Raw genomic sequence first — 14,157 nt, forward strand, 5'->3', positions numbered from 1 at the left:
AGATATGTATTAGACTCGTAATATTATATTTACAGTGGTTTGTACTTCAGATAATCCTGTTGAACTCTTTGGAGTTGCTTGTCATGTGTATATTGGTTAACACAAGCAAGGATGGCTGAAACCCAGCAGATCATAATCATAAACACAATGTTCTTGTCAAGTACAATGAAAGAAGTCAATTGCTGTGACAATAATTGCTATTCGAAGACAGGGTTTCAGAGAAATAATTGTTTGGTTCTTTTTATTTTAGAAGAATTGTGCTTGCTTTATAACATATCAATTAAAACGTGCTCTATTTGCTAATAAAAAGATAGTAAATAATATGTCAGAAGAACAGTTCTTAGAAAAACAGTATATGTGATCTCGTAGGAAACTTTTGCAATACTAATTTAAAAACATTAAGTTAGATATGAGACTTGTTTTATTTGCATGTATCTACATTAAAAAGATTTTTGTCATCAGGGTTTTTTTTAGCTGAATACTATTATTTTTTAGTCATGTTTAAAAATAGCATAGTATGAAGGAGAAACGTTAATACAGCATAGGAACACTGTTAAGTTGCTGTTTGTTGAAGTGTACATTTTTGTGCTCTTGGCAAAGAGAGTGAGATCAGTGGGCAAGAGGTTTGTGAATCTAGAGGGATATTTAACTAGTGTCTCAGCACAGCAAGGTTCAAGTAGTGAAGCAATAATTGCCTGGATGCCCCAACTCCTATTTAAAAAGAAAAAGGACTTGTGAGAAGCTTTTAAAATACATGTAAGTATAGACGTGGGCAGTCAGTGGGACTGCTATGCACCTAAATAACCTTATAAAGTAGTCTTTGGGTGCTCTCTGTCAGAAGGCAGCGTGGACAAATCGGGGATCTGTTGAGTAAAGCAATGCTGAGGACCTGACGCCCACTATATGCGTCTTGTATTTTTTTCACTTTGGACTAGCTCTAATTTAGGTACCTTGACTGAAAGCCTGTTTGTGTCTGGAGTGTACATTGCACACTTTCCAGTTCAGCTTCCTCATTGTGAGCTCCAACATTGCTCTGCAGTATGAGCTGAAGCACAACAGTGGTGGCAACCAGGGGATTCATTCAAAAACCTGCTCCAGATCCACACTAAACCAGCAATACAGGCATTCCCCCAGGAATCTAAGGACATATCTGCCATGTGTCTGAGCATGGTGTTATTGTGACATTGCAGTCAAGCTAACAGACCATCAGTTTTCTTGTGAGTTGTTAGAATAGTCCTGACAAACTGTGCTGGCACAGATACGGTGCTCCCAAGGTGGGCTTAACCAGAGGTAGCTTAGGGGTTCTGCACCGCACTCAGCTATGCGGAGCTGATGGACTTTGGCCCCTGTCATAAGATGAGTCAATGTGATGGGTGCTCAAGGTAGAGTCCCACACATTTCTTAATTTTAATAGTTAAAAGTATAATAGATTTAAGGTAAAGTTTGAGAAAGTGTTTGCTTTCATCCACTACAGAAATTTATGCTGAATTATTATGCAAATTAGCAGGTTAAGTAAAATCATAAAACCAACAATAATTCATGCATGAATGTTTACATACATTTTTGGACATTTTAATTTCTCTTTGCATGTGAGTAATAAGAGAATGAGAACAGAAATAGTAAAGGATAGAACATTTTGTTTTGTTCTGTTTACCTTCTGTTTACAATATCGGTCCTTAAAATATTTATATTTATTTCATGAAATAGTTCCTTTTACATTGCTGTAAAAATAAGTAAATTATTTCATTTTAATGCAAGTAATCTTTTGATGCAATATATAACAGGCATTAATATGTAATGAAGAAAAAAAAAGGAATTCTGCAGTGTTTCTATAATGCATTACAGAGCTTAAGGCACAAGTGTGTCATTAATTCATCTAGTCCAACCACACTGACCATTACATTTCCCAGATTTTCCCCCATATTTATTGCTATAATTTGAGTTTCTTTAAAGATGGTCTACAGGTTTTGTTTCAATTTGCACATACCAAGCAGCAACACCTCCACTAATTCCCTTTACACTTTTCAGTCTTCCTTCTAAACGCACAAAGAGAGAAAATTGTTTCTTAGTTACGGAAAACGCTGTCCTCTCACTCCTCAGCCATGTCTGTGAGCTTCACTAAATACGTCTAAATATGACCTCTGTAAGTTAAGAATTTGCTCTGTACATTGCAACAATAGTTATGCATGCGGTAATTATTTGTTGCAGTTTTCCTTTTCTGTGTTCTATTAAATCAGTATTTCTCATACTACCCAGAGCCCTTCTGGGAAGATCATCTGTCTAGCTTACACCTTACTGCTAGACCCTGTATGCTCTTGCAGCCTTTCTCTGTCCACTTTACTGCATTAGATATAAACTACTTATGTTCAAGGCTTCTTTCTCTTCAGTTCATCCATTCTCCTATTGTTTATTGTCTCCTACTTAATACTAAGGTAACTTTCCGTCAGTCTGTAACGCATACCACTGGTGATGAACCGCTTTTTTTCAAGCGTGGTTTTTAGTGTTTTCACCTGTTTTGTTCCACATGGTTTAAAGGAGCAACTGTGCAAAGCTATGTCTTTATCTTCTGGCCGATCATTTCTTTATTCTAGGCTCTTGGTAATCATGATAATGCTCGTACTGCTGTGGGTTTAAGTGCGGTTTAGCGTGATAATTGCCTTATTGGGAAGATTTGCATTCATAAGTGCAGAAGGTCATTCACCCTGTACTCTGGGTCAGGGTTTCATAAGCCATCTGCAATTCAAAGGCATCTAGCTGTGTATTTGGTTGTCATTCAGTCTCAACTAGACAGTTAGAAGTAGTCAACCCAGCCTATGACCGTGTGGACAAGTCTGTGTAAGCACGTTTATTTTTTGTACTCCCTGTTCACCATCCATTCATTTTCTGTATCTTAGATTATCTGGTCATTGCAGCATAGTAAAATATTTTTCAGTATATGTAACATTGATTTAGGATAAGGAAAATAAATCATAATAATGTCTGAGTTTAATTCAAATGTGTCTGCTTCCAGCCAATGTTTCTTACCATGCATTTCTGTGCTAGATGAATAAGAGCCTTGGTATTTTCTCCCTATGGAAACTCATACACATTTTAGGCAAGTCAGCACTTGATCTTTTTGAAAAGTGAAATGATTGAGCTTGCTAAATCATTGTCAGTAAAATATTTTCCCTAACCTTTAAATATTTTTGTGATGCTTCTCTCTATTCTTTCCATATTTCCAACCTCCTTTAAAAAACACACATACCAGATTTTCTAGAAAAAGTCTGATAGTATCTGTTTTGGCGATACCTTGTAGAGTGATAAATTCATCTTCCAAGTGCTGCTTACTGCTGTGCGCCTGAGTATTTAAGGTTGTTTTAACCCTTTTTGTCTCAGCATCCCAGCAGCAATTCATACTGAGTTGGTCAGTCAGACTGAACTCCAAGAGAAATGTATGTCTTTTGCTCTGTCAATGAGGCCTTGATTCCTGTTCTTACAAATACAATTTAGCAAGGACTGTGTTTGAAAATAAAAAAATAAATGAAAATTGCTGAAATAGGTGCAATTGACGGATTAGCACACTGTATGATTTCATTGTCCTCCTTACCATTAACCATTTTTTTCCAGTCTTTGTGTCATGCATAAAACTCAGCCATTATATATCAGTCTCATCAAAACTGACTGGTTCTGACACACTGGGAACCTTGCAAACCTGTCTAGAAATTTCTTTTTCTAATCTTGGTCCCCTTCTGACAATTTCTTTTTAGCTGTCAGCTGGCCAATTTTTAATTCATTTACTTTGCATTGCACTGATCTCTGTTTTGACACACTATTCACATTGTGCTTTCTTATATCTCTGAAACAAGAAACAGCTAAGTATACCGGGGGATTGCAGAGCACCCATCTATACTTGTCCTGCTGTTATGCTCTTTGCTTGTGATGCTAAGGTCTTTATCATATCTCACTTCAATTCTCTATTGTTTCAAAACTGAAAAGATCTTATTTCTACCATACCATTCCCCTGGCCAAGTTGACTGTACTCCATTATATCTTTTAAGTTCAACTTAGAATTTTTGAGGTGAGGTGATGTGTGCTTTAAGATACAGACATACTATAGAGTTATGCAGTGGCATTCTAATGTTTTCTCTTTTGTTCTTTATTCCTTTTCCAATCTCTCCTAGCATTCTATTTGCTGTTTTGACTGCCACTAAACATTCAGTTGATCTGTTCAAAAAACTATCTGCAATGAAGATAGTTTTTCCTGAGTGGTAATTGCTAATTTGGAACCTATCATTGTATATTTGTAGCTAGAGAGTTTGTTTGGGTTTTTTTTTTTTTTTCTTGTTCACATTGTTTTCAGTTCATTGTCACTGAATTTCATTCTCTTATTTTATTGCCGAGTCGCTCGCTATTGTGAGATTCTTTGCAGTCAGATGTAATTTTTATTGCCCTAAATAAACCAAGGCTATTATCTCACCACAGCCTGGAACCAGGTTTGTTTGACAAAATCTATTTTCCATGTCTTTCTTTTTGTTAACATGAATTTTGATTATTTTTTCCTTCTATTATTTATATTAAAAAAAAAAAACAGAAGTGAAATATTTCATATTTACTAGCCAAGAAAAGATGATACGAAAGTGTTCAGTAAGCATTTCAAATCCTCAATCCTGCACTTTCCAATGATTTATATGATTTTATGGGTGTGTCTTTGAAACATTTATTTCTGAATTTGACTTCACGTGTAAACTAAATGATGTTTTGATTGATGGCAGAAAAGTTCAGTGTGTGACCCAGCTCCACTGACATACAGAGTACAGAAGCAATTTGTCTGAAGTTTTTCAGCCAGAACTCTGAAGTTTTTTTCTTCTACTAGCCTAAGAGAATTGTTCAGGAAATTAATAAATGTGAAGGACAGAATTTTCTAAGGAAAGAGATTCAGTTCCTGGTCGTAATGAAGCTGTCACACAGTGCAAGGATCTCTTAGTTTCTTGTCTCCAGCTCTCTCGAATATATTAATCTTTTCCAAATTTCAGGAGCTTTGAGTTCATCATTTTAAGCAGAGTTGCTGATATTGCCCTAATTTAGTTTTTTTGGAGGACTGTAGAGGAGAAGAGTAAGTGGAATGGCTTAACCTTACTTCATGCACAGCATGCTCATTTATAGCAACCGGTCAGTACCGTGATGTCGCCCCTAAGCATCTGTTGCAGTTACAAGCTAGACAGTACACTATATGGTAGGGAAAACATTTCTGGGAAATAGTATTTTTTAAGCAGCTATTAGTTTAAAAATCTTAAAAGATGTTGCTGCAAAACTGGACTTACTCTGGAGGTCAGTGGGGTTTTTTGTGTTCTGCTTTTACCTAGGCACCAAATATAAATTCACAGTCAGCTTGTACTTGCTTTCAAAGAAGACTGGAGAAAGGAAGACATTAGTGTTACTGCATGGATAATGATTATATTTTGCATTTATGCACAGTACTCCTCTGAATTATACTACTTGAGGGAATTTGTGTTATTTCCCATGTTTGTTAAAGAATATAATTTTGAAGCTTTTTGGCAAAAAAAAAAAATTGTAGGTGACTAGTAAAATTCAATAGTTGCAGCGCAGTGTTAATTAAAAACACCATGTACAGCAGATGTGCTAATATGATTGACAGTTCAGCTAGAAAATCCAGATACTTTTATAAAACGAAGTCTAAAAAATTAAATGATCTTCTGACTGCGTTACATTAGGTGTGAACTTTAGAAGCCTTTTGTCAGTATCCAGAAATTCACTAAAAGAGGTTGAGAGTTCAAATCCTTAATGGGCTAAATGCTACAAATCCAAAAATATTGTATTTGATTGTGCACTGCAGAAGTTTAATAATTTTGATTTCTTTTTTCTTCTGTTGTGTCTTTGGGACTGTCATGTGGTAATGTTCTTTGGAATGTTCTCCCTGGGAAATTTACCATACAAGTATTCAATTTGATAAAACGGACCTATTGTCATGTGCAAACCTGGTTACTTAAACTAATTATACTCCCTGCATAGTCATCGTTCCCATGTCCCAGGAAAATACTCAGAATTCACAAACTGAGAGAAGTATAGATTGATACAAATTTTTGCTGTCCTTCACCCTCTTTTTCTATCTGCTAAATGTGGAACATGCAGTGCATATTTGTTGAGACTGTTGTGGGTATGTGGATGGTTGTAAATGCAGCTTATGCTGTGCTAATGGAGGCAGTAATAGCATTTTATGGAGATGGCCACAGCATCAGAGGTGTGCATTCTCTTTTGACTTTGAACTTGGATGGTTGACTGTTGTTTGTCATCTGGTAGAGTTTAGTTTTCCTCTATTTCTGTGGGGTTTTTCCCACACTTGAATGTGTTTTCATTACCTTTGATACCCTAAGAACATAAGCTTTTTCAGACCATTATGTTACAATTATTTTTTTCTTTTGTAATTGCAGTTGTTTCTTATCCTTACTGCTGGTAGCCGCTGTCGTTTGGAAAATCAAACAAACCTGTTGGGCTTCTCGACGGAGAGAGGTATCAATAACTTTAAGATTATTGTAGTAGCTTTATCTTTCAGGATAAATTGAGACCTTTGGTGGACAATCACACCTCTGCTTTTTCCTGTATACATAATTTAAATATCCCTCTAAACTTTTTTCTACCCTGGACTGAAGAAGAAAACTTTGTTTCTTCCTGCTGTCAAAAATTAGAGAAATTGCAGCATGAGGTTGCAGAAAGCTAAATTTTCATTATGGTGGAATATTTAAATAGACTAGAGTATTCCAGTTGGAAGAGACCTACAAGAATCATCGAGCCTGACTACTTCAGGGTTGAGTAAAAGTTGAAGCATGTTATTAAGGGCATTGTCTAAATGAGTCTGAAACACTGACAGGCTTGGGGCACCAACCATCTCTGGGAAGCCTGTTCCAGTGTTTGACCACCCTATCAGTAAAGATATGCTTCCTCATGTCCAGTCTAAGCCTCCTCTGGTGCAGCTTTGAACCATTCTCATGCATCCTATAAGGGCATCCCAGGGAGAAGAGATCAGTGCCTCCCTCATCACATCCCCTCCTCAGGAAGCTGTAGAGAGCAGTGGGGTCACCTCTCACCCTCCTTTTCTCCAAACCAAACAAGCCCACAGTCCTCAGTTCCTCTTCACAGGAGGCTAACATGCCTTCCAGCCCTTTCACCAGCTTTGTTGCCCTCCTGGACACATTCAGGGACCTTCACCTCCTTAAATTGTGGGGCACAGAGCTGCACACAGTACTCAAGGTGAGGCTGCACCAATGCTAAGCACAGAGGTAATCACATCTTTTGACAGGCTGGTTATACTGTTTAATGCATCTCAGTACTCTTAATAGTCTCAAAATAATAGTGCAAAAGCATTAGTAAATTGCATGAACACAGAGGATCATATTGTAGCATCTCAAACTTTATAGGAAGCTATTTGATGCTGTGACTGAGGCTGTGTTGTTATCGACAGTCATTGGAACGTAAACAACCCTCTCTGCAAGGAGCTTATGATTTCTTTTTTTATTTTCTTTTCTTTGTAATTCTTTTTTTATTGTAAGCAAAATTCTATCTCCATTAGTATCAGTAGTTCTGTCATTAAAACCATGGCACAATTGAAGCTCTTCAATAAATATTCATACATAAAGTCACCTTATTCTTTTGTTGTCTAAATTGTTATAGCTGTGTTGGAAAATTTGGCCCAAATATTTGTTCTTATCTGTTTAATAAATGATTAAAATCAAATGAGATTAAACATAGGTTATGTGTACTGCTATACATATATAGAATGATTCAGATGATGTATACTGATAATTGTCATATGTGATTTGGTTCTCATAAGATGTGTAATTTTAGACAGTGATTTTTTTAGCCTTTGAGGTTTCTAATCCTGATAATTTTGGAAACAACACTTGCTTAATGATATTGTAATCTAGACTTAAAAAAATCCAAGTCTTTCATTAGCTAATTTTTCTTAGTATACTAGGACTATAAATGTTTAAATAACTTTTAATGTAGCCTACAGTGAATGTATACGTGCTTTAAAGGTACCAGGTAACTAGCACTTAACAACTTTCTCTCACTGAAAGTATAGTGTATTAATGTCCAGGTTTAGCTTTGAACTGGTGCTCCAAAGAAAAATATATATATTATGGTAGTTATTTCATTTAGGTTTTTTTTTTTTTATTCACACAAATATTGTTAAGCATATTCTCCCTCTAAGGGCAAGTGCTCATGTACTTGTTATTACTTGCAAAATACAGATGAAAGTTACTTTAAACTGCAGTATTCTGTTCAACTTATTAGTATTTCGTTTGAGTTTGTCTCAATACTTATTAATAGTTCTGCTTAAAATTATATTGTGGCAGAATGTAGCAATTCTTTGATTTCATTTATCATGTTAATAAGGATGTTTTATTGGCTAGTTTAAGAACAGATATGAGCGTATGAGTTTAACGGATCTGGGGGATCTAGTCTGTTTTCCATTGTTTCCTTCCTAGATGTTTGAAATAGAGCATTTTTAATGCAGTCTGTAGGCATCATCCTACGAAGAGCACATTCTCATATAAGAAGTTTTTATAGTTTTTTAAAGTTTTCCAGGTTTTATTATTCTTATTTTTATTATTTTCCTAATGACATTCTAAGACTGAATGAAAGCTCATCTAAAATCCCTGATAAATAAAACATAAATATGAATCAGCTTCTTCTGAAAAGTAAACCAGAAATACATGGCAACTGGATTAAAACTCTGAGACCCATGCTTCAGTTCTGATCCTTGGTTTTTCTTGAACTAGAGAAACTTAGCTGTCTCTCATTCAGAAATGTTCTTTGTTTAATTTCAAAATTATATGAGTATGTATTTCTTCCTATTTTAAATGAGGTGTGAAACAGTACCTAGATTGTGGCAGCATTACGAAATGTAAATGTTTAAGCAAATCTCATTTATTTTCAATCTGCTATTGCACATCAGCAGCAGTTCATGTCAAACACAAATTTTCCATAATGTTCCCCATAATATTTTCCTCTAATCTAGATCAGAGAATTTGTTTTTATAGGTAGCACATTTTGTAAGGCTTTAGAATGAAGTGTTACAACTAAGTGGTATAAAAAAACCATACAAGTAGAAGGCAATCTATTGTTGAAAAGAATTATTAAGTACCTACTTTAAAAGCCCATCTACTTAGCAGAGAAGCTTTCCATCTCTTTCTCATTCTTGAAAAACAGGAATGTTTGACTCTGTAAGTGTTACCTCCAATATGGATACAAACTGCAGTAAGAAGTGAAACCTAACAACACAAACATATGAAAAAGCATGCCGTTAATAGCTATGCATCCATTTATTGTTCATCTCAATCTGTTTTCCCCTAAAGGAGGAGAAACTTTACTATCCAGTTCTTGTGATCTTTTAGTAATAAATTTTATCAGGCTGTTGAGGTAAGCAAATAATTTTTTGAAGTTTTTGTAGATTTCTATGTGTAGCTGAAAATTCAGAACTTTGTCCTTTTTTGCGTTCTGACTTCAGTGCTTGGCTAAATTGGGTCATTATTGATTCCAACTTGAATGTAGCATGGCCTCAATCCAACACAAAGCAAGAGTAAGTTGTTTGCCATTTGTAGTGGGAATGTCTCAATTTTCCCATGAATTCAGAAATTCACTCTCCAGTTTCTTTCCTAATTCATTGCTCATCGAGCAAATATTTGCTTTCCACTGCTCAGAGCACTGACCAATTCTTACTGAGCAGTTCATTTGAATTTAGGCTCTTTTATATGTATATGTAAGAAACTGTAGGGTTTTTTTTTAATATGTATATATATATGAAAATCAATAAATAGTGTCTTCCAAAAGACTAACTGATGTTTGTCAACACTGAATTTAACTTTTCTTTTCCCATATTGATTATTTTATGATTTAATTAGTTGAAATCATTTTTGCCTAAGCTAAGTCCTTGAGTTTTGATAATTTTTTTTTTACTCATAACAAAATTTTGGTTCTCATCTTCTTCCTACTTACATTGCTGCCTCTTAAGATACACTTTATCTAAGGCTTTTTGAACATCTATATTTATACTTTAACTCCTGGCTGAGCCTGTCTTCTTTCCTGCTTTCTGAAAGGGCAAGAGACAGCACATAGACTCTCTCTCAACTTATACCATCAAAGTTATTCACTTTCTGCATTGAAAGAAAGTGGGAAGTATCATTCCTTTATTTCATAGTTCTGAAAAGATCAATGCAACTTTGAGCAGGAAAACATGAACAGCCTCCTGCCTGGCATCCCTTGACAGCTTCCCCCACCCATCCTTCACATGGATCACGACATTTAAAAAAAGGCCTTAATAAAAGCTGAAGTAACAACATGAAATATTGCTCATGTAAGAGAGTTTGGTACTTGAAAGAAATAATACGGAATATCATGAGATGATTTCCAAAGCAGTATTCTTATGGCACTATATTTCTTGAGAAAACAAGCCAGAAAGAATTTGGAACATTCTTGTGGGTACCAAACGTCAAATTTCTACTTAGAGAGCAGGATAACATTTGCAGGTAAGCATGGAAATTCATGTAGGAGTAGAATAAGGGCAAGATATATTTGTTTGTCAAATAAGTTAAGGGAGTTCCTAAGTATTGCAAAGTTTAGGAGCAGCAAAGCATTTTTTAGAACTACATAAAAAGATCAGATATGTACTCTAGGTTTTAATCTCACATCCTTCTTTTTCCTTCAGAGGCTCACAAATCTTTCTACCGAGACCTTTTTGGTGAAATTTCACTTGTTAGTTCTCTGGATGAAAAACGGAGAGCTGTCATTTTCTCCCAAAAGATTTGTTAGGCTTCTTGCATTTTATACCCAGAATTCACCCAAGAGCCCATCCATGAAGTTTCAATCTGACTCCGTTTTCCTTCTTTAAACAAAAAAAGATATATCACCCAGATTTACTAAATAAGAAAATTGAAGAGAATATTATTTGTTGTCTCTGCATGTTTCATATCTAAAGTATTCATTCAATCTTCTGTTGTGAATGGGTGCAAGAGAATCTGTTCATAGATCATTTTACTGAAAAGCTTGATAGGTTGCCTGCCAGTTTTGTAGTGGCTCAAATGTTTTGCCTCATGAACTTCTTCTGATTGAAAGGCACCACACTGCAGATAAAATTTGCATCCAAATGATTTCTTATTAATAGTGTGTTGAACTTTTCTTTTTGCTGACAAGATTACACTGAGGTCACTAACAAACTCATACAGATGGGATTATAAACCGCACAGGTTCTACATAAGGTATTTTAGCAAAGTATTCGTCCTTCATAAGATAAAGCAGTTGCTGCTCAGATACACTTTGTACTATTTATTCAGCCAGATGTTTTAAAGAATTGTTACCTTTAGTGCAAAAGTGTGCAGTCATTGATGTACCTACTGACATACTCCTCTCCCATCCTCCCAGACACACAGAAAACACATCTGTGTGCAAACATTCTGTGTTATATAGAATCATAGAATAGTTTGGGCTGGAAGGGACCTTTGAAGGTCATCTAGTCCAAACCCCCCTTCAATGAGCAGGGATATCTTCAACTAGACCAGGTTGCTCAAAGTCCCGTCCAACCTGGCCTTGAATGTTTTCAGGGATGGGGCAGCCACAGCTTCTCTGGGCAACCTGTGCCAGTGCCTCAGCACCCTCATCGTAAAAAATTTCTTCCTTATATCTCATCTGAAATATTCATCTGTGTATATTGTATTGGTCAATTAGTTAAAATGCAGCTTTACATCTTTTCTTAAGAAAATCTCCTTTTTTACATAGTATTATAATTACACACTAGAAAGCTTGCATATCTTAAAAAGCTGACATAGAGTCTTGTTTCCTCTTGTAATACACTAGAAGTCTCTTGAGCAATGAGGAAGTAATGCATGATTGCGCATTTACGTAACAATGTTTGAAAGCATGGTATTATATGTGTAAAGTACTTGCCTACCTTTAAAGGTTAATATAATTTCTTTATTGGAATTTTCATATTTATATATAGCATTTCATTACACAGTCAGCTGTGCATCATTTGCCTGTCTGACAGAATAACCTATACAGGCATAAAAGCGTGGAGTTAGAGAATGCTTGCTTTACACAGTGTGTGGGTGCCTCACAACTTATTGCTTCATTTTATTTAATAAGCTTATGTTTGTTTAAAAAAACCCCACCTTTCCAGCCTTAATTTTAATATCAAGGTAGTTTTATTCTCTTGAATATTCAAAGATTCTTAAAAACATGCACATGAAACTGAAATAGACTACTTCTTAATAACAGCAACAAGTCATATAATACCTTTAGGCTCATTTCTATGGTAACTCTAATAAGAACAAGAAAGTTCACCTATGTTGATAGTACTAATGAATGTACATAATATGTGAATTTCAGCTTGAGCTTTTTTACTTTATATTGTAATGATACTTGCATTTTTAAAGTATTCCTTTTGGAAAAGGCAATAATGACTTTTGGTGCATATAATATTGCTTATGGAATGCAACATGTTTAGTTTAGCGATATTAATATGCATAGAATATGATGCATTCTTGAACAACACCTGAAGGAGCAAAAGGCATACGTTGGTTCATTTATGTGTTTTAATGTGGTCAAGGAACCACCAATTGTAGATATAAGGAAACCAAGAAATATTAATACATATAATTAAAGTACCCTGAAGCATAATACTATTCATGTGTGTAGGTTTTTACAGGATTATATGCTTTACGTTTGAAAGTTGTTAACCTCACAGATCACTTCTCTTTTTTGGTAGCTTCTTGTTTGTTGCTTAGCAAATATCTTGCACATCTATATGTACTTACTCATAGACTGCGTGAGTAATCCTACTGAAGGCGAAGGAGCTATTCATAGGACCAGAATCTCAACTTGTTACATTGCTCAAGCTCTTCTGAAATCAGTTGAGCTATGACTGCTTATTTCAACTGTGGATTTAGTTTTATTGAGGATAACTGGGGCATTTATTTTAGGCTGACGTTTTCTGAATTCTCTCCAACCTGAAATTTAGGCTCCTCTTTGAATGAACCTTTCAAGTGATATGCTAGTTAGTTGACACTAGATCTTGTGTCAGGACTCCCTCTGCAGTCAGTATAAGAGACACTTGCAAATGACAACTGATCTCACCCAATTTTCGCAGTGTTCATTGTGATACTGGTGGGGGATGACTTGTTAATGATATAAATAACCCAGTGAGTCAATTCTCCTATATTGGGAGTTAATCTTCGCTTTAATTTTGTAAAATTGAGGCTTTATTTATAATACTGTCACTTCATAAAAATAAGCGTCTGATTACTACGTTAGCACTGCTCACATCATGCTTTTTCTCCGTAAAGAGAACTATTAGATGGTATTGGTGACAGACTCAATATTGTATTGGAAGGATTTATTTGGGGGTGGTGACTTAAGCAAAGTTTATCTATCTAATGCAGATATCTCAAAACATCATACAGTGTTAAAAGGCTTCCATGAACAATTCTTATGAGAGTACGAGCATGAGATTGAAGAGCCTATCTTAGTTATTGAAGGCTATGTGGCTCCTGCCAAAGGCATTTATGCCAGGAAGTAATCCTAGCTTTCTTGTGTCAACTCTGCTTATGAATTGCCATCTTTAGTAGGAATTCATTGTGGCCATGACTGCCTAGAGTTGACCCAAGTTTTGTTTGGGCCCGACACAGTTCTAAACCTCCGTGCCCTTTAGGAGGATGGCAAGGCCTATGGAGGGAAGAGATCTGTGGGAATTGTGTTAAAGTAATATGTAGACTGGAGGAAATTAACTGTACCAATAAAATCACTGGTGAGGTAGAGAAAAAAATGGAAGCCAGATTATGCATCAAGTGAAAACATTCCTTTGAAAACACTACAGGGAGACAATGTAAACCCTGAAGCATGGGGATGAGTATGTTGAAACACAAAAAGTAGTGATCTGGTTTCCTTTGCATATCTTCCCTTTCATAAGTTTATCAGTTTCATCTCAAAGTCATCCTGTCCAAAGGAGAATTCAAGAGCATTATATTATACTATATCTTTCTCATGAAGTTGCTCTGCTTTAGAACTCAAATAGGTGTATAATTTTCTTATACATTGTACTACCATATTCTTTGGCAGCAGTCTTGCCCCCCACCTCCTTTTTTTTTTAGTTAACGATGAAAACAATCT

The 14,157-nt window shown here is 35.5% G+C and overlaps 1 protein-coding gene across 5 annotated transcripts in view; it reads left to right on the forward strand.

Annotated features, from left to right (window-relative positions):
- Window positions 1-14,157, forward strand: part of ATRNL1 (attractin like 1) — a 513,588-nt gene that overhangs the window by 278,359 nt on the left and 221,072 nt on the right. For all 5 annotated transcript variants that reach the window (XM_030487970.1, XM_030487973.1, XM_030487971.1 and 2 more), the window contains exon 26: window positions 6,429-6,507. In XM_030487970.1, coding sequence (XP_030343830.1) covers window positions 6,429-6,507 — 79 coding nt within the window. The remainder of the gene's footprint in view (window positions 1-6,428; window positions 6,508-14,157) is intronic.

This window comes from Strigops habroptila, chromosome 5 (genome assembly GCF_004027225.2).
Source record: "Strigops habroptila isolate Jane chromosome 5, bStrHab1.2.pri, whole genome shotgun sequence".
Lineage (NCBI taxonomy): Eukaryota > Metazoa > Chordata > Aves > Psittaciformes > Psittacidae > Strigops > Strigops habroptila.